This window comes from Electrophorus electricus, chromosome 18, assembly GCF_041902795.1.
Source record: "Electrophorus electricus isolate QZ-2024a chromosome 18, ASM4190279v1, whole genome shotgun sequence".
In the NCBI taxonomy this organism is placed as follows: Eukaryota; Metazoa; Chordata; class Actinopteri; order Gymnotiformes; family Gymnotidae; genus Electrophorus; species Electrophorus electricus.
The window spans coordinates 6,807,501-6,834,000 of record NC_137514.1 but is presented as its reverse complement, the minus strand read 5'-3'; the positions used below and the strand labels follow the sequence as shown (position 1 = coordinate 6,834,000).

The 26,500-nt window shown below is 44.7% G+C and overlaps 2 protein-coding genes and 1 long non-coding RNA gene across 6 annotated transcripts in view; 2 read left to right on the top strand and 1 right to left on the bottom strand.

Moving 5' to 3' along the window:
* igf2bp2b (insulin-like growth factor 2 mRNA binding protein 2b) overlaps positions 1-17,306 on the top strand; it is a 32,900-nt gene extending 15,594 nt beyond the window's left edge. The window contains exons 3-16 of one of the 3 annotated variants that reach the window (XM_081701028.1): positions 315-363; positions 1,274-1,325; positions 2,735-2,798; positions 3,661-3,942; positions 4,628-4,762; positions 5,444-5,566; positions 5,770-5,905; positions 7,420-7,548; positions 8,814-8,873; positions 9,370-9,474; positions 9,699-9,773; positions 12,554-12,685; positions 13,112-13,225; positions 13,901-17,306. In XM_081701028.1, coding sequence (XP_081557154.1) covers positions 315-363; positions 1,274-1,325; positions 2,735-2,798; positions 3,661-3,942; positions 4,628-4,762; positions 5,444-5,566; positions 5,770-5,905; positions 7,420-7,548; positions 8,814-8,873; positions 9,370-9,474; positions 9,699-9,773; positions 12,554-12,685; positions 13,112-13,225; positions 13,901-13,999 — 1,555 coding nt within the window. In that variant the 3' untranslated portion in view covers positions 14,000-17,306. Of the gene's footprint in view, positions 1-314; positions 364-1,273; positions 1,326-2,734; positions 2,799-3,660; positions 3,943-4,627; positions 4,763-5,443; positions 5,567-5,769; positions 5,906-7,419; positions 7,549-8,813; positions 8,874-9,366; positions 9,475-9,698; positions 9,774-12,553; positions 12,686-13,111; positions 13,226-13,900 lie in introns of all 3 variants that reach the window. The other 2 variants (XM_035534520.2, XM_035534519.2) reach the window with 2 other exon arrangements.
* tmem41ab (transmembrane protein 41ab) overlaps positions 17,307-26,500 on the bottom strand; it is a 9,603-nt gene continuing 409 nt past the window's right edge. Inside the window, exons 1-5 of one of the 2 annotated variants that reach the window (XM_081701042.1) lie at positions 25,988-26,500; positions 21,373-21,523; positions 21,073-21,234; positions 19,962-20,100; positions 17,307-18,718 (exon numbers count right to left, since the gene is read on the bottom strand). The exon at positions 25,988-26,500 is cut by the window's right edge and continues 91 nt beyond it. In XM_081701042.1, the coding sequence (XP_081557168.1) occupies positions 18,432-18,718; positions 19,962-20,100; positions 21,073-21,234; positions 21,373-21,523; positions 25,988-26,010 (762 nt within the window). In that variant the 5' untranslated portion in view covers positions 26,011-26,500 and the 3' untranslated portion in view covers positions 17,307-18,431. The remainder of the gene's footprint in view (positions 18,719-19,961; positions 20,101-21,072; positions 21,235-21,372; positions 21,524-25,987) is intronic. The other variant, XM_081701041.1, reaches the window with a different exon arrangement.
* On the top strand, positions 24,667-25,707 carry LOC145652033 (uncharacterized). Its single transcript, XR_014118201.1, has 2 exons — positions 24,667-24,898; positions 25,281-25,707. It is a non-coding gene; the product is annotated as an uncharacterized LOC145652033 (long non-coding RNA).

The window sequence follows — 26,500 nt, the reverse complement described above, 5'->3', positions numbered from 1 at the left end:
TCTGGAGACCCGTTTGGAACAGAGGCAGGTGAAGTGCTTTGACTTTGATGAGCGGTCCATGATGTTTAATACTAGCTGCCTCTCCCTTACACCAGTGCATGTCTGCTCAGCACTCTGGATGGTGACTTTTACACAAATAAGGAGGGGCCTTACTTTACTCTTTTAATAACAAAATAAACCCACATGAACGGGAGGTGTGGCATGAGCCGTTAAATGGGTTTGTTGCAATACAGTTCTAATACTCTCTTTTTCTCTCTCTCTCTCTCCCTCCCTCTCTCCCTCTCTCTCTCCCTGTCTCTCGTGCTTCCCCACAGGAGTCGTAAGATTCAGATCCGGAACATTCCGCCTCATCTACAGTGGGAGGTGAGTCCCGCCGCTCCTAAATTAGCATGTGTGCTTGATTTGAGAACAAACAGAACCACCACCTGAAGGATGGCTCCCTATTTGCAGACACACCCCGATCAAAGGGGATTGCGTTAATTATCGAGTCTCCCCCCTGAACACACCACACATCCGGAGTGCGCCGCACAGTGAACCAGAGCAGCGCTTTTCTTTCGTGAGCGTGTCATCTAAAGTGTGTGAGCGTGTGAGTAGGGGACACCCTCGACCTCATGGGCACTGCCTCCGTGTCAGGCGTTCCGAGACTTCCTGACACCGCGCCGGCACTTCCAAATCGACGTGTGCGGATTGCGGCAGTGGCTCACACGTGTTCCTTAGCGCTCGCGTGCCAGCTGTTTCTCTGTACTGGGTACAGTCAACCTCTGCTGTCGCCTGCATGTGGACTGAACTACATGTGAAGGCTTCCTGAGATGAGATGAGATGAGATGAGATGAGACGGGACGGGACGGGACGGGACGAGACGAGACGAGACTTTATTGATCCCGAAGGAAGTTTAGTCACATTTAGTCGCATGAGCTAATGAGTTCTGGAAGAATGCAGCCACAGTCAGAATGGGCTCTTCTCTTTCCCATTGGCCTTCTCACCTCCAGATTAGTTTTTTTCCTTTTTCCTCAATACCCCTCGCGTCACCTATCCATCTCTCCGTTCCCTGCCTGCAGTAGGAGAGGTGTTTTGGGTGGCGTCCCGAAGACATTGCCCCAAACCCAGACGTCTCGTTAAGTGTTATGACATCGAGCGGATGTGCTCTTTCAGCGTCTGTGCTCATATGGAACTGTTTACTTTGCGAACTGACTAATACAAAACAGAAGCGCTCAGTGACGAATTTGGGGGAAATAAATAATGTGTGTGTGTGTTTGTTCTCTTTTCTCCACAGGTACTAGATGGTCTGTTGTCACAGTACGGGTCTGTAGAAAATGTGGAGCAAGGTATATTCACCCTCGTATTGTGTTTTAGAGTGAGTGTGTGTGTGTGTGTGTGTGTGTGTGTGTGTGTGTGTGCCATTATGTGTTTAGGTATCTGGGTATTTGTGTTGTGTTCATGTGCATGTGGGGGGGGATCTGGGAGGTATCTTATGCACGGAAATCATGACAAGGCATGACCCTGCTCTTTGACTCGTGTGTGTGCGTGTGTGTGTGTGTGTGTGTGTGTGTGTGTGTGTGTGTGTGTGTGTGTGTGTGTGTGTGTGTTTGTCTAGGCAGTATGATGTGTGCCTCATATAGTCTCTAATTGTTTTCAAGTAGGATGAGTTGTCTAATGAGGCTGTTAAATTACTTTGTCATCACTTGTTGCACAAGAGACACATGGAAGTACACACACACAGAGACACACAAACACACAGGGTTATCTTTTGCACCCAGGTTTAGATGCTGGGAAATGTTCCCTCTACTTAGTTGAATGATGAAGCCCCACTGATGAGTCAGCTCTGTTCAGATTCACCCACCACTACTAGGCAGTAACCGCTATGACTAAAAAAAAACATCTCAGACTTGCACACATACACACAGTGGGTGAACCCGAGTTCGTGTACCTGGCGATATTAACCATGAATCAGTAACATCTAAGAGTCCTGAACTGGCAATTTGCATTTGTTTAGCTATTAAAAACTTGTGCCCGTGTGTGTGTGTGTGTGTGTGTGTGAGAGAGAGAGAGAAACATCTTGTCACAAACACACTATCTCTCACATATACCACCTCTTGCTCATCTGATGGACTCTATAGCGACTCTCTACATTTCTCTGCCCTGTTGTGCTTGGAGGGTGAGGGCTGATCCACGATCAGTCTGTCTTTGATATCTGAATGACTTTAGTCATTTAGAATAGAGGTGAGCTAACCCCAGGTCAGAAATTTAATGAAACCAAAGCCAATTCATAGTCTTGCTGAGGTGTGTGTGTGTGTGTGTGTGTGTGTGTGTGTGTGTTTGCTCATACACACAGACGTGTGTGTACACGTGAGTGTGTTTGTGTTTATCGGAAATGGTGTTTAGAGAGCTTGGTTTCTAGTCCTGGGAGAAGGGTCATGTCGAGTGGTCTGTGGTTCGTTGATGTCTGGGAGGTCTCTCGTGTGTGTGTGTGTGTGTGTGTGTGTGTGTTCAGTGTTCTTATTTAGATCTCCCTGTTTCTGGGCGACAGGCAGGCGCTTGATAATAGTGCAGCGTCTGCGTGTAGTAAAGCAGTGATCACAGCTGCCCACTGTGGTCATTCATATGTGTGTTGTCGTGGGGGGACAGGAATGTTATTAACTCAGACTAGGCAAAAATGTTCAAAATGAAAGCGGGGACACATTTTTGGATTGACCCCAGGCATGTCTCTCCCCCCCCCCCCCTCTCTCTCCTGTAGTTAATGCTGACTCAGACTCAGCTGTGGTGAATGTCACATATGCTTCCAAAGAGGAGGCGAAAGAGTAAGAGACCCTTTCTTTCCACCCTCAGCGCATCTGCACACACACACAGCACCCCGTCGTCTGTTAAGTGTGTGATGTGTTTCACACAGCTTTACTTCTCTGTGAAGAGTGTGTAAAGAGTCGTCATACACCTGCAGCTCACCCACAGTAGTATCCAAATACTCAGCTTTTGTCCCTTTTCTCTCACTCTCTCTCACACACACTCACTCTCTCACACACTCTCACTCTCTCTCTCACACACACACTCTCTCTCACACACACACTCTCTCTCACACACACACTCACTCTCACACACACACTCTCTCACACACACTCTCTCTCTCTCTCTGACTCTTTCACACACAAACACTCTCACACACACACACTCTCACACACACACTCTCTCTCTGACTCTCTTTCACACACACTCACTCTCTCTCACACACACTCTCACTCTCTCTGACACTCTCTCTCTGTCACACACACACTATCTCTCACACACCAACACACACACACACACTCTCTCACTCTCTCTCTCTCTGACTCTCTCTCTCACACACACACATTCTCTCTGCCTCACAAACACTATCTTTCTCTCTCTCTCTCTCTCTCTCTCTCTCTCACACACACACACACACACCCATTCTCTCACGCACACTCTCACTATCTTTCTATTTCTCTCTCACACGCACGCACACACACACACACACACCCATTTTCTCTGCCTCACAAACACTATATCTTTCTCTCTTACACACACACACACACACACACCCATTCTCTCTCTCCCTCACACACATGCTATCTTTCTATTTCTATCTCCCACGCACACCCATTCTCTCTTGAACACACACGCACACACCCATTCTGTCCCTTCCCTCAGGGCCATTGAGAAGCTGACGGGCCACAGCTTAGAGAACCACTCCTTCAGCATCTCCTACATTCTGGACGTGGAGAGCGACATTGGAGAGGCCCAGTCCCGGGGGGCGCCCCGATGGGGCAGGGGAGCTCGGGAGGCAGATTCCACACACCCCGGGGCCATGGGGGGCCGCCAAGGCTCCCACGAGCTCCCCCTCAGACTGCTGGTGCCCACGCAGTTCGTGGGAGCCATCATTGGCAAAGAAGGCCTGACCATCAAGAACATCACCAAGCAGACTCAATCCAAGTGAGCAGGCCAGTTTGATCTGTTCACATTCAGCCCTCAAACAGAAACAACTGCCATCATTTTGCATTTCAAGCCTTTGGAAAGTGCCCCCGTTATGAGACGTTTCTGTGACTGCAGGCATTTGTGTGTCTCTTTATTCTCTTGCTGTGCTCTTATCTTGTTCACTATCTTCTCTCGTAACACTGTCTCACTTCTACATAACTGATGACGCTTTGTCTGACATATCCAATCAAAAGAGGAGGAGGAGACCTGCAACACTGCAGCCTAAACCAACTATTAATCCCTCTCTCTCTCTCTCTCTCTCTCTCCCTCCCTCCCTCTGCTTCTCTCTGTCCTGCTCCCTCACACTCTCTTCCTCTACGTCTCTCTCTCTCTCTTCCTCTACATCTCTCTCTCTCTCTCTCTCTTCCTCTACATCTCTCTCTCTCTCTCTTCCTCTACATCTCTCTCTCTCTCTCTCTCTCTCTTCCTCTGTCCTTCCCACTCCCTCACTCTACCTTGTGTCTTGGTTCTCTCGCTCTCTCCCTTCAAAATGTAGCGAGTCAGCGATGATGGCTGGCAGATTTTCGCTTTTCTTCCGCATGGTGTTCGTCGAACGTGCTTGTGTTTGCATACTAAAGATTCTTCCCATCTCCCTCTCTCCCTCTCTCCCTCTCTCCCTCTCTCCCTCTCTGCTGTCTCCCAGAGTGGACATCCATCGTAAGGAGAACATGGGGGCAAGTGAGAAGGCCATCACCATCCACTCGACTCCCGACGGCTGCTCGCACGCCTGCAAGATGATCCTGGAGGTCATGGAGAAGGAAGCCGCTGATACCAAGACGTCAGTCTCACCCTCAGACAGGGCTGAGTGATACGGGGGGGGGGCATATTTTGACAAATCAGATTTGCAGATAAACTATTCTCAAACGCTGAACATTCCCACTCAAGCAGTACAACGGTGTGTTTAGAGTAGGGTTATGTTTTTGTATTGTGTGATGTGATAATATTGTAATTGTATATTGTTCAAACACACCTGTGAGTCCTTTATTTGACATGGTTAAACGTTGGCCTGCACTGTGCTGACCAAATGTAGTTACATTTTTATTGGATCATGGAAATGCCATGGATCAATATGCCTAGCGCCTGAGCTGGAATGTCAGAGACTGATCAAGACAAACACTGTGCACGTTAAAAATAACGTGATTTGTTAGTGGACTCGTGTACATATCGGAGCTTTCTGTGATATCAGCATTGGAATATCATGATTATGATTAACAAACAATATATTGTACAGCCCTGCATTGGATCTGACAGCCATTAACACTTGCTCTACTGCTAAAGAAGTCTGTCATTCTAAATATGTACCTCTCTCTCTCACTCACTCTCTTTCTGTATCTTTCTCTCCCTCTCTCACTCTCACTCTCTCTTTCTGTATCTTTCTCTCACTCTCTCTCTCTCTCTCTCTCACTCTCTCTCTCTCTCTCTCTCTCTGTGTATCTTTCTTTCTCTCTCGATGCTGTAGTGCTGATGAAGTCCCTCTGAAGATCTTGGCCCATAACAGCTTGGTAGGCAGGTTGATAGGCAAGGAAGGCAGGAACCTGAAGAAGATGGAGCAGGACACGGGGACCAAGATCACCATCTCCCCGTGAGTGCGCGCTCCGTCTGCAGCCCGCTTCACACTCCATACCGCGCCTACATGCAGTGTCCTTTAGATCCGCTGTTCTCTAGAACTCACACGATAAGGCATGTTTGAAAGGTAGTTCTAAGATCAATAGCATTATTTATAACTCATTATATTCTGTTAACCGCCCCCCCCACACACACACGTTTTGTGCCCTCCCACTGCAGGTTGCAAGACTTGACCCTTTACAACCAGGAGCGTACCATCATGATTAGGGGAGGGGTTGAGGAGTGTTGTAATGCAGAGGTGGAGATCATGAAAAAGCTACGGGAGGCTTACGAGAATGACGTGGCCGCCCTGAATGTGAGCACCTCCCACAGTCTTTCAGCATCACACAGACCTTTATTAGTACATTCAGTTTAATTCAGTGGTGTTGTATTAACTCAGCAGACCAGGGAGATTAGTGAAGCACAATGGTGTGATGTCTGTTTCTGAGAATTTTTCATTTATTTTTAAAACACTACTAAGAAAGATTAAGGGTTTCCTCGGGGGTTTGAAAACAAATACCAAAGAGCACTACAAAGCAGTGCTTTAAAACTCCAAATGGCTTCTTTATGCTTTATTGATTGTAGGCAATGGAACCCAACATGCTGTAGCTTGCCATCCGTAAAACTCAGTGCTTGGCATATGCTGTTTGAGAGAAAGGTTTTGTTGCTAAAAGTTGGAATTAAGTCAACAGGAATTGTTGATTTATTTTGTGTACACTTTATTAAGAAATTCAGACTTTATGAAATGAGCCCGGTTGAGGTGCGCCACCTATTGGAACATTTTAGCTATTACACCGTATTACACAGTATTGCACAGTATTACACAGCATTAGCTATTGCACAGTATTACACAGTATTAGCTATTGCACAGTATTACACAGTATTAGCTATTACACAGTATTACACAATACTGTGTAATAGCTAATGCTGTGTAATACAGTGTAATACTGTGTAATAGCTAATGCTGTGTAATACAGTGCAATAGCTTGTAATAGCTAATGCTGTGTAATACAGTGTAATAGTGTGTAATTGCTAATGCTGTGTAATACAGTGTAATAGCTTGTAATAGCTAATGCTGTGTAATAGTGTGTAATAGCTAATGCTGTGTAACACAGTGTAATAGTGTGTAATAGCTAATGCTGTGTAACACAGTGTAATAGTGTGTAATTGCTAATGCTGTGTAATACAGTGCAATAGCTTGTAATAGCTAATGCTGTGTAACACAGTGTAATAGTGTGTAATAGCTAATGCTGTGTAACACAGTGTAATAGTGTGTAATAGCTAATGCTGTGTAATACAGTGCAATAGCTTGTAATAGCTAATGCTATGTAACACAGTGTAATAGTGTGTAATATCTAATGCTGTGTAACACAGTGTAATAGCTTGTAATAGCTAATGCTGTGTAATAGTGTGTAATAGCTAATGCTGTGTAACACAGTGTAATAGTGTGTAATAGCTAATGCTGTGTAATACAGTGCAATAGCTTGTAATAGCTAATGCTGTGTAACACAGTGTAATAGTGTGTAATAGCTAATGCTGTGTAACACAGTATAATAGTGTGTAATTGCTAATGCTGTGTAATACAGTGCAATAGCTTGTAATAGCTAATGCTGTGTAATTCTATTACACAGTATTCGGCCGTAGCAGGCATTCTCTGAGTGTTACTGATGTAAATAAGTGACAACAGTTCACGCCTTTATTCTAGTTCTGTTCACTCCCTTCATAATTTAGTAAAAGGCTTGTAATACACAGTCTCTTTCTCTACCTCTTGTTTTCACACGTTGCCTGTGCTCCTGTTCTGTCTCTCTGTCTCTCCTCTGCTGTGTCTAGCTACAGGCTAGCCTGATCCCAGGCTTGAACCTGAGTGCATTGGGCATCTCCTCTGGCCTGCCTGTCCTATCTCCTGCTGGAGCACCACACAGAGGTTCCTCGCACCATGCTGCCTACAACCCCTTCCTGGTGAGGCCACTCCCTGCCCCACCTCCTGCTACAGGGCCTCTGCACCCACCGCTGCTCTGGGAGCCGTTTCTGAGAAGCACCGTAGTGTTAAGGTCATCTTTTTAACTGAGAGAGAGAGAGAGTTCCACTCTACCGTTCAAAAAGGATCTTTGTGTTATGAGCTCTGGTCGTTGGTCATTGTTCGCTGTGAGCTTCAGTTATTTGGACTACATTTGGCTGTCATCTTCTAAGTGAAACGGGATCTTTTGGGAGAAACCTGACACTGATCTGGATACTTCACTAAGCCAGAGAACACCAGCCTGTGTTTTTCAACCATTTCAGAGTCTCCTTGGATCAATATTTCTTTTCTGGTATTTTTGTTGTGGGGGGTTTTTTTTTTGTATCCCACATAATAATAAGTAGTTTCCCATGTAGTCTTAAATGGGAGTAAAAGATTAACGTGGGTACGCTCATGGTTCCTTTGACCCTTCCCATATGACACACTCGGCTCATTTTCAGCTTTCCAAGCATTCCACATTGTAATGTGACAAAACAATTCCGTCAGGATTCCCACGCGTTTTGAATAGCACGTCCAAACCCAGTATGGATTCGTTAGTAGGGCAGGTGACCCTTTCTGCCTCCTACCAGTGCACTCACACCAGGCTTGTTTAGCAGGTTCAGACCTAACATGACTGACGTAGCTGGAGGTTTTCTCTGTCACCCTGTGCATTAACCAAACACAGCCCCCCACGGTGGTTACCGTAGCAATGATGGAATCTCTGGGCTTCGCCAGGCTGGTGTTTGCCAGGCTGAGTCACTGTGATGTGTGAGTGAAGTCGCTGGCTTAAGGAGGATTAGTCATCCATGAGTCGTTTGTTATGGCTTTGGGTTTACGGGAAGATCCACTGCATTAATAGAGGACACACAGTGTCACGCACTTGTGTGTGTGTGTGTGTGTGCGCGTGTGTGTGTGTGTGTGTGTGCGTGTGTGTGTGCGTGTGCACGCATGAGAAAATCCTCACCATTCATCTTCTAATTCATGTTCGTGCTAAATGCGCACACTCCTGATGTAGTTTTGAAATTCTCTGGTTTGAGAGAGTGTATGTTCCCTTTTAATGCGTACGCCTATGTAAGTTTGTGTGGGATTATTTATACTGCTCTTGACAGTGAGATAGACAATGATGTAGTAATGTTGTCATGTGGTTAAACTCCCTTTGGGGTCTGTTGTAGTCTGCATATTTCTGTTACACCACATCCTCTGTGTGTGTGTGTGTGTGTTTCTGCAGGGTCATGCATCTTCACTGGGTGGCCTGTATGGAGCGCCTACTCTACGTGGCCAACAAACAGTAAGCCACATCTTTTTCTCCTCCTTTTTTCACAAAACCGCTGCAGGTGGAGGCGGTGCAGCAAGGGAAGGGGGTGTGGCTAAGGACAAGGTGTAGCGAAGGGGCGTGGTTTATGAAAGGAAGGTGTGGTTGAGGGGTTTGGATTATGAGTGGAAGGTGTGTTTGAGGTGTTTGGATTAATAATGGATGGTGCATTTGAGGGGTGTGGTTTATGAATGGATGGTGCGTTTGAGGGGTGTGGTTTATGAATGGATGGTGCGTTTGAGGGGTGTGGTTTATGAATGGAAGGCATGGCGAAGGGGTGTGGTTTATGGAAGATGACGCATGCTTTATGAGAGACAGGCTGGGGCATATTAAAGAAAACGTCTATTATTTAATGACACGTGAATTGCCATAGTAAAGTGTGTGTGTGTGTGTGCGTGTGCGTGCGTGTGCGTGTGTGTGCGTGTGTGTGTGTGTGTCCGTGTGTGTGTGTGTGTGTTCGGTTTTGAAGCAGGAGGTGGTGTATCTCTTCATCCCTACTCAGGCAGTAGGAGCTCTAATAGGAAAGAAGGGGCAGCATATCAAAGAACTGGCACGATACGCAGGAGCTTCCATCAAAGTGAGACTCTTCTGTCCACCTGTCTGTCCGCTGTTCACCTGTCTGTCCGCTGTTCACCTGTCTGTCCTCTGTCCACATGGCTGTCCGCTGTCCACATGTCTGTCCTCTGTCCACCTGTCTGTCCGCTGTTCACCTGTCTGTCCACTGTTCAATCCACAAACATTGGGGATTGATGCATATTAGTGAATGGGATCTGAAAGGTCACTATGCGGTGTGATTTGTAGATTGCCCCGTCAGACAACCCCGATGCCCCTGAGAGGATGGTCATTATCACCGGCCTTCCTGAAGCACAGTTTAAGGTGAGTCACATGACCATAATGTACCTATACCCAGTTTAAGGTGAGTCACATGACCATAATGTACCTATACCCAGTTTAAGGTGAGTCACATGATCATTAATGTACCTATACCCAGTTTAAGGTGAGTCACATGATCATTAATGTACCTATACCCAGTTTAAGGTGAGTCACATGACCATAATGTACCTATACCCAGTTTAAGGTGAGTCACATGACCATAATGTACCTATACCCAGTTTAAGGTGAGTCACATGATCATTAATGTACCTATACCCAGTTTAAGGTGAGTCACATGACCATAATGTACCTATACCCAGTTTAAGGTGAGTCACATGATCATTAATGTACCTATACCCAGTTTAAGGTGAGTCACATGATCATAATGTGCCTATACCCAGTTTAAGGTGAGTCACATGACCATAATGTACCTATACCCAGTTTAAAGTGAGTCACATGATCATAATGTACCTATACCCAGTTTAAAGTGAGTCACATGATCATTAATGCACCTATGCCTAGTTTAAGGTGAGTCACATGATCATTAATGTACAGTTATGGGCAAAATAATAGCAGTGTGTTTAAAACAACTGAGAAAAAGCTCAATCCTCATAAGAGCTTTTATTTCCATATACACAAAGGCACCGGAAGCACTGCACATTCAATTCCAAATGAAAATATGAACGAAATATCAATATTTAAACTGAAAATTAAGAAAAAAGAATAATGGGCTGTTAAAAAAATAGGAGTGTCTTCATTTTCATTTACAAACTCAATATTACTAATATTTACAGTATAAACTGAAAGATGTTTACAGATTTAGCCTTTCTGTTGATCACTGAACTAATATTTAGTTGTATTTCTGATAAGTGTGTGGTATGGAGTCAACTAACATCTGACGCCTGTGAACAGATATTCCAGCCCAAGCTGACTGGACTACATTCCACAGTTCTTCTGCATTCTTGGGTTTTGCATCAAAAACAGCATTTTTGATGTCTCCACAAATTCTCAATCAGATTGAGATCTGGGGATCGGGCTGGCCACTTCATAACATCAATCTTGTTGGTCTGGAACCAGGATGTTGCCCACTTGCTGGTGTGTTTGGGGTCGTTGTCCTGCTGAAACACCCATTTCAAGGGCATTTCTTCTTCAGCATAAGGCAACATGACCTCTTCCAGTGTTTTGATATAGTCAAACTGGCCCATGGTGTCTGGTATGCGATAAATGGGTCCGACTCCAAAGTATGAGAAACATCCCCAAACCATTATGCTAGCACCTCCATGTTTTAGTCTTCACAGTGTACTGTGGCTTGAATTCAGTGTTTATGGGTCGTCTCACAAACTGTCTGTGGCCTTTAGACCCAATAAGAACAATCTTGCTCTCATCTGTCCATAGAATGTTGCACCACTTCTCTTTAGGCCAGTCAGTGTGTTCTTTGGCAAACTGTAACCTTTTCAACACGTCTTTTTTTTAGCAATAGTACTTTACGAGGGTTTCTTGCAAATAGTTTGGCTTCACATAGGCGTCTTCTGATTGTTACAGTACTCACATGCCCAGTATGTGAAGATCTTTGATTTTCCTGGAGCTGATCATTGGATGCTTGTTTGCCATTCTTGTTATTCTATGATCTACGCGGATGGTAGTATTTCTTTTCCTACCATGTGTTTCAGGTTTTGTTTGCCATTTTAAAGCATTTGAGATCATTTTAGCTGAGCAGCCAGTTATTTTCTTCACTTCTTTGTTTTTCCCTCTCCAATCAACTTCTTGATCAAAGTTCTTTCTCCTTCGGTACAATGTCTGGAACGACCCATTGTACTCACTGAGCAAGGGCTAAAACCAGCAGGTACAACATTTGCTGCCCTCCTTCTTTAAATAAGGTCCATAAGTGAGACCTGTTTCTTCATAGAATGAATGACCTCACTAATTGAACTCCACACTGCTATTAATTTGAACACGCCCCTTTCATTAAATGAGTCACTTACACCTAATTAGCAGCGTGCATGTCATGACTGTTGATTCTGTTGGTTGCCCATTACTCCGCTACACCTAGTCATGATTTTATTCCCATGTTGTATTATCTTTTCTGCCAAAATCAGTAATTAAATACATTAGTGATGTTGGACTGCTGTTATTTTGCACATAACTGTACCTATGCCCATTTTAAGGTGAGTCACATGATCATTAATGTACCTATACCCAGTTTAAGGTGAGTCACATGATCATTAATCTACCTATACCCATTTTAAGGTAAGACACATGACCATAATGTACCTATGCCTAATTTAAGGTGAGTCACATGACCATAACTTCATATTTCTGTCGTTGAGCTCGCTCTCATCTCATAGGCAGTGTTTCCCAGACCTAGTCCTGAGATCCGCACCTGTTCTAACTTCCCTTCTCTCATGGAGGGCACACTGAGTATCTGGTGAGGCTGAATCTTGTACTTTGGGGCCAGGAGGTCGTTACACTGTTAATGCAGTGGGTGCTCAGGTACTGAGGTCACCGCTGCACACTGGCATGTGCCCATGCTGGACTAGCCATGTAGTAGTGAGACAGCGACGACGTCCTTCATGCTCTAGCACACCCTAATGTTGTGCGCATGAAAGACGGTAATTACCCGAAGATGGTAATTACCCGATGAGTTAATGCCAGGTTTGTTAGGGAAAATGTGCCGCAGGGGTAAAATTGGGAACCAAAGCTCTAGAGCAGGCCTAAACAAAACCAAATTCTCTCTTTCTTTCCGTTTTTCTTTCTCTCTCTCTCTCTCTCTGTCTCCTCTATAGGCTCAGGGTCGAATATTTGGGAAGCTGAAGGAGGACAATTTCTTCAATGCTAAGGAGGAAGTGAAGCTGGAGGCACACATAAAAGTCCCCGCAGCTGCTGCTGGCCGGGTCATAGGGAAGGGAGGAAAAACGGTACGTCTGTCTGCGTCTCTGTGGGATCGTCTATAGGGAAGGGAGGGAAAACGGTACGTCTGTCTGCGTCTCTGTGGGATCGTCTATAGGGAAGGGAGGGAAAACGGTACGTCTGTCTGCGTCTCTGTGGGATCGTCTATAGGGAAGGGAGGGAAAACGGTACGTCTGTCTGCGTCTCTGTGGGATCGTCTATAGGGAAGGGAGGGAAAACGGTACGTCTGTCTGCGTCTCTGTGGGATCGTCTATAGGGAAGGGAGGGAAAACGGTACGTCTGTCTGCGTCTCTGTGGGATCGTCTATAGGGAAGGGAGGGAAAATGGTACGTCTGCGTCTCTGTGGGATCGTCTACAGGGATTTGGGTGTGTTAGTATTTTTGAGTTCAAAGTTCAAGTCTCTCATACCCGCTCACCTGTTTGTGTCCATTCAGGTGAATGAATTACAGAACCTCACCAGTGCTGAAGTTATAGTTCCACGAGACCAAACACCTGATGAGAATGATGAGGTGTTTGTAAAAATCATTGGCCATTTCTTTGCAAGTCAGGTAAGCACGTCACTCCTTTAAAGACCCGGCGAACTGGGATTTCTTTTCTGTCTGGATTAGTCTTGGCCTTGGAGGGTGTTCGGTTAATACCATTCCAGAGTCTAGTACATGACTCATTTGAGTAAGCATTACTCTCAGCACTTAGAACTAATGCCCCCCACCACACACACACACTCACACACACACAAACACACACACACACAAACACTCACACAAACACACACACACACATTCGTCCTTCATGTTTTATCACTCTCTTCCAGTCTCACCAACTTGCTAACGTCATGTTAAACAGTGAACAAAACATGACAGAAATGTAATAAAATATTGCTCAAACGCTGCTCAAAAACTAGCCAAACTGGCTCATCGGTACGAACTGAGAACAGTGTGGATGTGGTCCTTATATTCCAGTGAGCAGGCATGGCTGAAGGGCTGCAGTCACAGACGCTTGGGGACCTCAGCAATCTCTCACAGGAGAGCACACGTCTGCTTACTGTGTCGCCATTGTTCACTGATCACAAAAACGTATTCGATTATAACTACCAAGCTACTGAACACGTCTGCCACTTAAGGGCAGACACTGGGCAGGCACCGAGGATGCAGAGAGAAAACGTGAGCGAAAGCTCGAGAATGTACGGTTCTGAAATTATTTGTGTGCTTGGCATTTCTTGGCAGACCGCCCAGCGAAAGATCAGGGAAATCATTCAGCAGGTGAAACATCAGGAACAGAAGAGCCAGCATGGGGCAGCGACGGCATCGCAGCACACCAAGTGACCACCAGAGGGTGGTAGCAAGCAGCAGCAGCAGCCTGTGAATGTAGCTGGCTCCTCCGAGCATGAACCAGAACGAGCCAAATGCACGACAGATAACGAGAGCGGCAAGGAACGCAGACGGGAAGGAACGACATCGAAACCAAAGAACTTTTTTTTTTTTTTTTTTTTCAAATAATAATAATAATAATAATAAACAACAAAACCGACCGAAGCTCGCAAGAGAGCACAAAAAAAACATACACACACAAAACAAGTGAGTGCGCCAGACTGGACGACATTGGAATGTAAAGAGGGACGTTAAACGTTTAACTTGTCGAGATGCTGCGCGACGGTGCGCAAAAACGCCCCCTGTTGGTGATAAGCACACATGCAGAGGTTATTATTTAAGGTGCCGTTCTTCTGCCTGAGCGAGTATGAGACGATCTTACCAGCAAACGCCAGGTTTATTTTTTGCTTTTTCGGACAGTAGCCAGTCAGGCGGCATGAGCGCGTTTGGGGTGAACACGGGCCTGACCTCCGCTTAAAGACGCTCAAGTCAGATAGATGTGGATACAGACTACCTAAGAGGGTTTTGACGACGAGTTGCTAGTTCTGTTTGTTTCAACAGTGTTAATTTATTAGAAGATCGTAACGGGCTTTCTGTCAGTGTAAAAAAGGCTGAAGTCATTCGCAGTAGCGGTTTAAGTTCAGGGCCCCTAGGGAAGATTGTGCAAAGCGTTTAAGATACCTAGTTTGGGCTAAAATTGCGAGCATAAAATCACACGTCCAGATTTGACAAAATTAGTAAAATTGGGTCAGTGCAAATTCCTTAACTAATCACAGGGCGAAGTTTTTTTGTTTGTTTCCTGGCTGTGTACAAGCTAACTAATTGAGCACTCGGTGCAGACCTTTAATGTGAACAGTCAGGCCTAGTTTAAGTTCTACGTTTTGATGGTTAGCACAAGCACTTAGAGGGGAACGGTGCAGATCACTATCCTGCGGGCCAACGTCTTAATTCCAGACTTTGCTTACTCTACCCACTTTTCTATGTGTTCCTTTTTTAGATGGCTTCTTTCTACTCAGCTGGATTTATCTCTTTAAGTTTTTAGATGAAAGTGCCCTCTGACCCCAGCCTATAAATTACGGGGGTGGGGTCAAGCGCGATATGCTAATAATTGTAAAATCCCCAATCATCACAAAATCGTTCAGAGCATTGTTAAAACTGTTTTAAACATCTTTGGCGTCACATATCCCCCTCACCCCCAAACTGTATTCTGTATTCAGATTCAAAACTTAACAGTGCAAATGCTGTGTACCAGGGCCTCAGCAGGTCTGGCTCCTGCCAGGTCACACGCAGTACGAGACTGGCCACCTAATACAGTGGCACTGGGAAGACTGGCCACCTAATACAGCGGTACTGGGGAGACTGGCCTCCTACCTGGCTGCTATCATATCCTGTTTCTTGTTTTTTTCACCCTGTGTTTCTTTACCTGTCTTTCTTACTCTTTTTTCCCTCGTTTTATCTATCCTGTCTTTTTTCTTGCTGTCTGGCCCTGGTGTGCGGTTCCCTGTGGCTCTTCTGCCATCACACAGAACACCGCTTGTGAGAGTGCTTGTGTTAAGTTCTTATGTAGCGTACATAGAAAAAGAAGATGAATATTTATGACTGTTTTATACTATAAATATGTGAGGACAAACAAGCAAATGTGAGGCAGTTATGGTCTCTTTTTCTTTTTAAGATGTTTTATGTGAGAAACACTGCCCTTTTAGAATTTATAAAGGTAATTTTGAAAAAGATATCAATGCTGACTTTAAAAACAAGAATAAGCCATCAGTGTGATGACAAATATAAGCGGCTAGAGTAACACTGATCAGATGTTAATCAGTGTTACACACTGTTCTGATGTTACCAGTGAGTGTGTGTGTGTGTTACACACTGTTCTGATGTTACCAGTGTGTGTGTGTTACACACTGTTCTGATGTTACCAGTGAGTGTGTGTGTTACACACTGTTCTGATGTTACCAGTGAGTGTGTGTGTTACACACTGTTCTGATGTTACCAGTGAGTGTGTGTGTTACACACTGTTCTGATGTTACCAGTGAGTGTGTGTGTTACACACTGTTCTGATGTTACCAGTGAGTGAGTGTGTGTGTGTGTGTGTGTGTGTGTTACACACTGTTCTGATGTTACCAGCCAAGAAATGTATGTGGCACAGAGCAGTCTGGTGCTCAACTATTGCTCAGATAAGCAAAAGTAATGCCAGTGATTGTCTACATCAGTGGGAAAAGGTGACACCAACTAGAATGATCCTACCTCAAGAACAGGGTACCTCAGTGCAGCGGTTGAATTTCTTTTTATGTTTTGTACACCTTGTAAAGCTCATGGTTTTGAGCATTTTTTTTTAAAAAAAAAAAAAAAAATAAAAAAGTAGAGAGACAAAACATGAAGAAAGTGTATATAGTGCCAGTATGCTCTCTCTCCCAGGAACGAGTTTCCAGTGGCTCCTGCCGTAAGCGCTGCATATGGGGCCTGAAGGAGTCTTGTGTTAAGTAAGCCTAGTGTAACTGACCGCCAAGATAGATCAGATTACTGTAGGCATGTCTCGCATTAGGTTAGATTTGTCCCAGAATACTGGCTTTGACAGATTCAAAGTCAAAAGGTAAAATACACAACTGTGGAAAGAAAACTGAGTAGCAGTTTAAAATTAAACCTGGCACATGTAAGTACAGCTTCTGTAAACCATGAATCTTCTTTGTAGCATAAATCAGAAAGATTTTTCTCTTTTTTGCGCTACTTTATTTCTTAGAGAAAAGGCTACAGTATCTTGAGATAGTCTGGACATTAACCCACCTGTTCTGAATAGCACGCTAACCAGTCTTTGTGGTCATAGGAACTTCTGTCGAAAAAGATTTGAGTTTGATCCTGTCATGATAGGCCATCTGATCTCTGTCGCTAGTAAAAAGTTTGCTCACTGTCAAACTCGGTGGTTGTCATTTTTCAAATACAGGCCTGGTTCTTCCTGTTTTCTATATCATGGGCAGTTCCACATAACCAAATGTAAGTAGGACTATGCGCATCTCGCAAGTCTGGAGTTTGTTGTTTTTCTGTTTCCTGTCAGTTTGTTAAAGCCTTTACTGTGAGTGGCTTGTGCTTTAGATAAGTCAGACCAGGAAGGGGACAGGTTATAAGAGTTATTAGGGGAGACACAAGCTTATATTCATTACACAAGTTTTTCTGTTTTCAGTTCAGTTTTTCCCCCTTTGTTCTTTAGGTGAGTTACAAAGCCCACCAGCTTGGACATGAGCAATAAAGACCCTTTAAGACAATATTTAACCACCTCATTGTCATCCTTTGATTGTTTGAACATTGAAAATACAGTGAAAAACACTCCAGCACAGAATATCATGCATAAACTAGATAAAATACATGCACAGTATGTGAAAACGAGACATGGCTGAGAGATGAGAATAAAACATGTGCCAGAATCTAGTTCTGTGTAATTAAGTAATTTGGTATGTTTTGTATTTAAAATGAAATATAAATATTCGTCAGTGAAAGTATACTGTGACCCTTTTACTCTCAATCAGCTGTGTGCTGTAGCACTCTGGGACATGTGCCAGCAGTCTAGAACACCAGAGAAGACTGAAGCCTGAACATTAAAAAGTGCAATAAAAAGCATTTCCCTTGCTTAAGGCACAAACACTATTAAAGCTCTCTTGCTTCTGTTATCACAGACATTCTTTTATAGGCTATCAAAAATATTATTGCAGAAAAAAGGGATACTGAGTGAAACTTTTGAGGTTGAACATTTTCTGAAGTCAAGACTCAAGACAAATTATTTATATAAATACATGGTATTTTACAAGTATGTGCTATCTCTTAAGAAACATAAAACGCTATTTAAATATTTAAAAAAGAAACACAACTATAAAATATGTAAACATGCTTTACAGCGCCTGAGACACACAGGAACAGAAAATCCTAAAAGCACACTCCTTCAGTATTTTGTGTTGTGTGTGTGTGTAAGACATTTCAAATTTCTTGGCACCTACAGTTGTCCTGAAACCAGCAACACCTGAGATAATGATATGGCTCTCAATCCTGAATCTTCATACTACAATAGCTTCTGCAAGTCAGAACCAAACTAATTTTTTCACTTCATTGCAATCAGGGTATCAAATCTATCCCTTAGCTTCCCCACAGTGGCAGGACTCAACAGAGTTTTGAGCAACCGCAAACCACGGCAGTGCACAGTTTAGTGTCTTCTCTTCTGCAACACACCACAATCAGCTCGGAAAATTACAGCCCACAAGCTCGGTTGTGTCAGAACCCAACAAGGAGCATCTTTTCCAAAAAAAAAAAACCCAAAACAAAACAAAAAAGGCATCGAACTACAAGAACTACCACAGCAAACATCACTTTAAATAGTCCATCGGGGTTAAGACGTTCAGAACTACTCCGGCGAACCAAACCACTGCAGTGCTGCAGCCCTGCGGCCTCCACCAGGTCGTCTGTTTTTGCGGTCGTTGTCTGGGTGAGGGCTATTGCCATTGGGCTCCAGTCCGTCCAGTTTAAGGCGGGAGTGACTGCAGTAGCGGATCAGAGCACCGGGCAGCAAGGCAACGCCAGCGGTCAGCAGCAGCTGCAAGAGAGTGCGCCACGAGAAGATGTCGTCCAGGGACGCGATCTCAGAAAGGACGGCCCCAGTCCGCACGCAGATGAAGTTGTAGGGGATCAAGCCTGGATTTGGATTACATGAACGAGAAGCCAGGAGTGGGATTTGGTTTTAAATAAACCTAAAACAAAAAGAAATATAGGACTACCTTCCAAAATGTACCGAGGAGAGAACTTTTAGGCTACTCTGTCTGTAGGCAGTTTCAGGAGCAGTGCGTTTTGGCAATGCAGGTGGAGATTTGTGCCATTGATCCATAGTGTTGATCCCATTTCTTTAACAACTAAATCAATGAATAAAAGTATATCAAGATATGATATGTACGTGTCAAAACATTATTCCACTTTTATCCTTACAATGGATGCAAATACGCAGGGATTTAGAGCTAATCAGGTCCTTCAAAATAAAAGCCTTGCAATAATAGCAGAATCTACACTGCGTCCTTATGTGAGTCAACGTATTTGTCAGGATAATATCAGTTATATGAGCAAACGCACCCTACCAACAGGAGAAATTCTCTCAGGGAGGATGATTTGTCTAAATTCCCACCAGATCAGTAACCAGATATCTTACAACTATGTGCTTTGTGGTCATGCACTAAATTTGATCACAACATGCATCCACACGTTTGTCTTGAAGTCACATGGACGTTCTCTTGCAGGATGGCTCTCAGACACATGCACACCGTCGGGACCAGACTAGGACCTCTAGACAGTTGGGCTAGACATTAATCGCTTATTTTTTCATTTTTGTTTTTATTTTTCTCTTTAAACTGATATTTTTGCGGTGAGTATTGTCGGCCAGTGTCGACCTTGTCTTACTCACTGGGGGCTTGGACTTGGACATTTGTAAAGCCTCTCTGTGACAACCTCTGTTGTAAAAAGCGCTCTAGAAATACATTTTGATTTGATTTGATTTGATGTTCAGTAAACTACAAGGGCACAAGACCCAAGTCTATTAGGCTATGGTGTCCATGCAGACTTGGACATTCTTTTTCTGACCTGTGTCCAGTCGACCCTTTTAAATGGCCTGTGGGTCAGTATCATCTGCTCTTGTCCTGAAAAGGACACGATTTCCATACAGTTTTAACCGCTTGCCAGACTCCTAGTGGAACGAGCAACTGTATACACAACAACCAGATGTGATCCCGTTTAACCTGCCGCCACTGCTAGCAAAAGCCAGTGGCAGAATGGCATGATTCCATTGGGAAAACTCTCCATGTCATAATCTCTGTTTACAAACTTTGACAGGGAAGTTTTTTCAGCACTGTAGCTGGGCATGTATGAGGTGTTCCCAGTAGGGGTCGCTCACCGATGAGGACAGAGAGGAAGAATATGGGGATGGGGATGTTGAGGATAGGAGATGTGATGTTCAGGAACCAGTTGGGCGTCATTGGGAAAAAACGCAGGAAAAGCAGGAAGAAGAACAAACTACTTCTGTTTTCTTCTGCCTGAGAGATACAGGGAGAGAGGCAATCTTGCATTCATCTTCCGCAGACGTGGGTCAATTCGGCTGCATTATAAAGGCATTAAAATGTTTGAAAAGCTTGCAGATCGTTCAGAGACAGGGTTGCTGAGAGGCAGAACAAGCACACATTCATTATGCCGACTAATTAGGCCAATCATGCACTAATGCGCTTGTGTGCTGACACAAATCCTGTTCTCCACAGTGCAGCTCTGCTTCAAGGCTGCCAAACCCAGACAGAAATGAAGCGTGGTGAAAGATCACTATCTAGTGGACACACATAGTAACCACACCATCACACCGATGGCCTGCAGTTTCAAATGTAATTGGAAGCTTTAAAAAAAGAGGAAGACATATAGACAGTTAGATGTATAGATAGACAGACAGACAAACGCCTGAAACATTTTTTTTCATGAGGGGCTAATTACATCAAAAAATTGACAAAATAATAGCTATAAATACATACAGACCTGTTCACTGGACAAGCTTTACCTGGGAAGACCCTTGAAACTCTACCCCGTAATCAGACCCTTGAAGTCCTACCCTCCACAATCAGACCCCAGAAGCCCCACCCCTGTAATCAGACCCTTGAAACTCCACCCCTGTAATCAGACCCTTGAAGCCCCACCCTCCATAATCAGACCCCAGAAGCCCCACCCCTGTAATCAGACCCTTAAAGCTCCACCCCCATAATCAGACCCCAGAAGCCCCACCCTCCATAATCAGACCCCAGAAGCCCCACCCCTGTAATCAGACCCTTAAAGCTCCACCCCCATAATCAGACCCCAGAAGCCCCACCCCTGTAATCAGACCCTTAAAGCTCCACCCCCATAATCAGACCCCAGAAGCCCCACCCTCCATAATCAGACCCCAGAAGCCCCACCCCTGTAATCAGACCCTTAAAGCTCCACCCCCATAATCAGACCCCAGAAGCCCCACCCCCTGTAATCAGCCTCACCTTCTTTTGCAGCAGGAGCACCTTGTCAGGAAAGAGACGGATGACATGGTGCTTCCCGAACGTGCGGGAGAGAAGGTAGCAGTTAGTGGAGCCCACAGTCGTGAGGGTGCAGGCGATAAGGAGCCCGTGCCAGGGCCCGAACAGCGCCCCCGCCAGCATGTTCTGGGAACGGCAAGGATTTAATTATTGTAACCGTCTGATATTTGCTACAAGGTTATTTTGAAAGGCATAAGTGAAGCCTACGATTACGCTTAATCTGTATGCGAATGACTGTCCTGGAGGGTTTCAGCTCCCTCTAACCAGGAAGGAGGAGCCGGGGATGGCGAAGGACTGCTTGTAGAGGTAGGCACTGCAGAAGAGCAGCAGCACGTAGCCTGGATGCTGCTGCTTATAGAACTGCAACAGCTCAGCCAGGTCTCGCAGCTCTTCCAGGTCCGACGGGAAATGCAGCCTGGCGGGAGACATGGGCCACAGAGAGAAAGGTTCCCGTTTGACGCATCGGTTTTGGATGGAGCTTGGTGGGAGCTGATCATACTGAGCTCTTAAAGCCTCAGATAGATGACAGTTGCCTTTTTATTTTACACGTGACCATTCCCTTCTTTCAATTGCATAGATTCCCTTTCTAAATTGCACACTTCACAAGCCAGGCAAGCATCACGGCCCCGACTCAGTGAGTCATCAAATCCCCCCGTGGATCGTGTTGCCCAAGTTCCAGCGGGTTTAGCTTGCAGACAGCAGCAAGAAGCTGAAACCAAAACTGATCTGAAAAAGGGCAGTCGGGTTGAAAATTAGATTTCCTGAAACAGGCAAGTGAACAGGCTGAGCTCGTAACAACAGGACATGTGGGAGATGGGACTGTGAGTACAGAGCAGCTACACCGGTGAGGGGGCAGAGTGCCACACACCCACTTAGTTATGGATACTCCTTTAGCAAAAATGAAACATGACACAGCTGAGATGGAAATAGCACACTGCCTTCTCACTTGTGTGCCTATATGCATATGTGTGTGTGTGTGTGTGTGTGTGTGTTTGTGTGTTTGCAAGACTGGCTGTAGGAACTCTCCCACTGCCACAAACACCCAGTGAAATTTAACTCTGCCACACTGGACAGTACCAAGCCCATAGAGTTATCATGCCATGCCCACAGCGCAGTGAGGCTTGTCACTCTCTGATTGGTTAATGAATGTCTTATGCTGCAGTTTCATTGGCCAGGGAGGCATGTGACCAGGCTCTAATAGCCTTCCATATACCAAAAGCAGAGGGTTTAATTTCCCTTACGCGCTACCGAAGGTAACAAACACGTAACACCACCATCAGTGCAGGTGCCATGACTACTGGTCGCTAATGAAACTGTGTGAGCGAGAAGAAAAACCGTATTCTGAACCCAGTACCCACTCATACATGCGTGTGTTCACATTTCTAACATCAATACATTCCTTCTTGACTTTTTCATGGGAATTTCCTTAAACTGCATATAGCTCAGTGTGTACAGCCCATCCCCTATAAATGCTATGGGCAGTACACAGACAACTTATGCACCTTCAGAGCAGAGAGAGGAGGGAAACCCGTGTGTATTCCACAGCCCAGACAGGGGACTTCAGTCATGACCCGTTACAGCATTTGTGCTGACCTTTTCTGGAACAGCCTTTGTAAATTTCACAAGCGCCGAATCAAGACCTTGACTATGACTATATCGAGAACTACACTGCCAAATGTCTGAAACTCACTGCTTGTTTAATAAGCCTGTCTTTATTGCTTATTATTCACTTAAAACATAAAGTCCTGCCTCTCTTACACAGTGTAAGAGCCTATCTGCTGAGCCCTGAGAGAGACCAGGTGGGCTAACGGAGTGTGTAATATTTCAGAAACAAGATGTGTGAGATGGGTGGACCAGTGGTTAGTACTTCTGGCTGCATGTTCTCCCCAAAGGTATGCATGTTAGATTGATTGGTGTCTCTAAACTGGCTGTGTGTGTGTGTTGTGTGTGTGTGTGTGTGTGTGTGTGTGTGTGTGTGTGTGTGTGTGTGTGTGTGTCCGTCCGCGTGTCCGAGCACCCTGTCCAGGGTTGGTTCCTGCTGCTGTGATAGGCTCTGGGCCCCCTTTGATACTGAAGTGGATTAAGTGGTTCAGAAAATGAATTAAAAAGTTACCTGATCCAGCACCCAGGGAATCCTGTCAAAGTGTCAGGCTGTAGTACCTGTGGGCAAACCCTAGAAAGCCTGATTCAGGTGAACAGGGAGATCGGCGCTCTGTGTAGAACGCTTTCAGGAATTCTTCAGTCAAAGGTGGTTGTCAATTAAGCTGTGAATCTGTAGGATTTGTTCTCTGAGACATGGGACTACATTTCCAGAGGGATGGATTTGTGGTGATGCATCACTGCTAGCCTACTGCCATTAAGCAAAGTATTCATGGATCAGCATGATTGCACACAAGTACCACAAAACCTTACGGATAGGATGTCTGTGGTGACAGTCATGTATTTTATATATTTATTGCCAGATTCAATGCTTTTATGCTTTTGTTTCAAGTCACTGCATTTTCTGTACTTTTCTAAGTACATGAAAATGTATCAAAATGATTTTCTGTGGTTAACGACCACAAGTTACAGATATAGCAGATATTTACAGATGTAGTAGAATATTATAGAATACTCCTTTAAACTATGCAGTGCATTGATCCTGTGGGGTCTGAAGTCTGGTGCCTTGGTCTACAATGACAAGACACAACAATATATAGATCATACTGGCTTCAGATCAGTTTTTGTCTCTACTTGACAACTGACAATTAAACACCAGTTTAAAGACAACTTATACTGGTCCCAGAGCAGACCAATACCAATGAGACTTGACATCTTACTTGGTGAAAAGAGTCAGTCTGTATTCTATTATTCTATTGCATTCCTGTTTATTTTTGCAATTTATCTGTTTATTTTTCTGTCAACTGTGAAATGTACATAACCATGTTACCCAGACACAACAACCTCTCTCTCCAAATTCTATTTCTATTTATTATCCACTTTATTTTAGGCACAGGCTAACTCTCCCGTTTCTCCTGCCAAGGACATTTGTTACATGGAGTACTCCTTCAAGCAGTCTCACTTCCTGGGCCTTCTCTCTCTCTCTCTCTCTCTCTCTCTCTTTCTCTCCCTCCCTCTCTCTCTCTCTCTCTCTCTCTCTCTCTCTCTCTCTCTCTCTCTCTCTTTTCCTCTCTCTCAGCACATTCAATAACTGGCTGCTCCAGTGGGAATCATGAGATCTTTTTAACTGTCTAAGCCTGCATGCTGTCAGGACTTGGTCCTCATACTCACCATTACAGCAAAGCCAAAGTTAGGGCCGATGTCATCTTTACAACCTAAAGGATCCCTTCAACAGCCTATCAAATGAATAGTTTCAGCTGGGTGGCATTTCTTATGCACAAACACAGAAACTCAAAACTCACTCCACATTCAGTAAACAGTAAATGAAAAAAAAAAAAAAATTTCTCCTCATTCCCAGTTCAGTAACGCAGGGAACCTCTTTAAAGTAGTCCCATCACGGAATCAGCTCCTGGGGCTGGGGGCCGAGGGAAAGGGCCGGGGGTTGGGTGTGTCCTGTACCCCAAAGGAGGTTTCATTTTTCTGCTGGCTGGGGAAGAATCTGAATCTGAGTAGACGGCTGCTCGGGGAGAGGACTGGCGTTACACTCTGACACACGGCAGCATGAGCAGGAGTCTCCACTGGACTGAGATGACACCCTGCAGTCTGTGCAGTGAATGTGACGGAGCGGAGACTGAGTGATGGCGCGTGCTGTTGGAGCACGTCAGCTCAGAATGTTCCCTCGGGATTGAAAGTGAGATTGATCTCTGGCCACTAGGCTGAAAATCCCCTCCTTATATTATCTGTGTGTTGGGCAATTCATTCTTTCTTTCTTTCTTTCTTATCTATCTATCTATCTATCTATCTATCTATCTATCTATCTATCCATCCATCCATCCATCCATCCATCCATCCATCCATCCATCCATCCATCCATCCATCCATCCATCCATCCATCCATCCATCCATCCATCCATCCATCCATCCATCCATCCATCCATCCATCCATCCATCCATCCATCTATCTATCTATCTATCCTGTGTTTACCCTCAAGCTTTTAAACCCACCAAGTGGACAAAGGTCAAGTATATACCTGTGTTGTTACCCACAGCCCTGTGCGCTTCACCCCTCACAGGACACTCACTGAGGTGTTTCCTGTGGCCCTTCCACTGGCCACGTCTGACTCGCTCACGCTGCTCCACTCTGTGCTGACTATGAGTTGCAGTTGGCATGTATGTATAATGCTGATGGATAACCAAAGAGAACAAGCCTGACCAAAACTTCAAGAAGCACAGTGGATGGATAAGATGTTATATATAATACTCTTATACAACTTAAAGCAATAAAGATATCAACTGTCAGTAATAATTATGAACTCAGATGGTAATAACTGAACTCAAATGTTTATTATATGCGTTTATGGCTATTGATTACTACTGACTGTCGATTTAAGGATGTTTAAGAGTATGTTTAAGAGTATTTTGACTGAACTACCAGAAGGGAGGGAGGGTGGGAGAGAGAGAGAGAGAGAGAGAGAGAGAGAGAGAGAGAGAGAGAGAGATTCAAGCTAAGCAAAGTCTTAAGGGCAGAAGGAAATACCTCATTAACATTAATTTGTTATCCAGAATGCATCTTTAATAAACAGGGAACGTGAGTTGCTCTGCACGCACCTCCAATTAACAACCAACCAGAGATTCCCAGTCATTCCTCCATCTGAGCTGTTCCCATCTCTGCCACAGCTTTTATACATACTACCAGGTATTGCCTCTCCAGACAAACAGGACGCATTTTTCATTAACTCATTTCGTCCATTAAAGTGAAAACGTTAATAGCCAGTATTACCTTTTTTTTAGTGGGAACATCATTATCCATCGTCTCTGAGTGCAGGGGTATCGGATCCTTTCTCTTCACCGAGTGCTAAAGACGCGCTCATTAAAAGCCAGTGAGGATCTGCCAAACCACACCGCGCGGACGTCAAACGCTCGCGCGTGCCGGTGGCCTACGGAGCCGCGCGCACTCTCACCGGCGCGGTATCTCCTTACAGATCAGGCTCGACCCGGCTGATAATGAAGCTGTGCTAATATTTAGAGTTTTGTTCCATTGTGTTTCAGTTTCTCGGTCGCTGAAAATATGGTGTTTACACAATATAATTTGCACAGCTGAGATTTTGCGTGCAAGATTCAACTGGCAGTTTAGTTACTTGATATTTAGTCAACTTTTATTTAAGTTTATTGAGTGCGCTGATCTTAAAAGAGCTTAACGCAGCCCTGTTGCCAAGGATAATGAGAATAACAGGATTCGTGAATTTGGCTTAAAAAGCGCGCACGGTTAGCCTACACAATCTAAAGTGCAGTA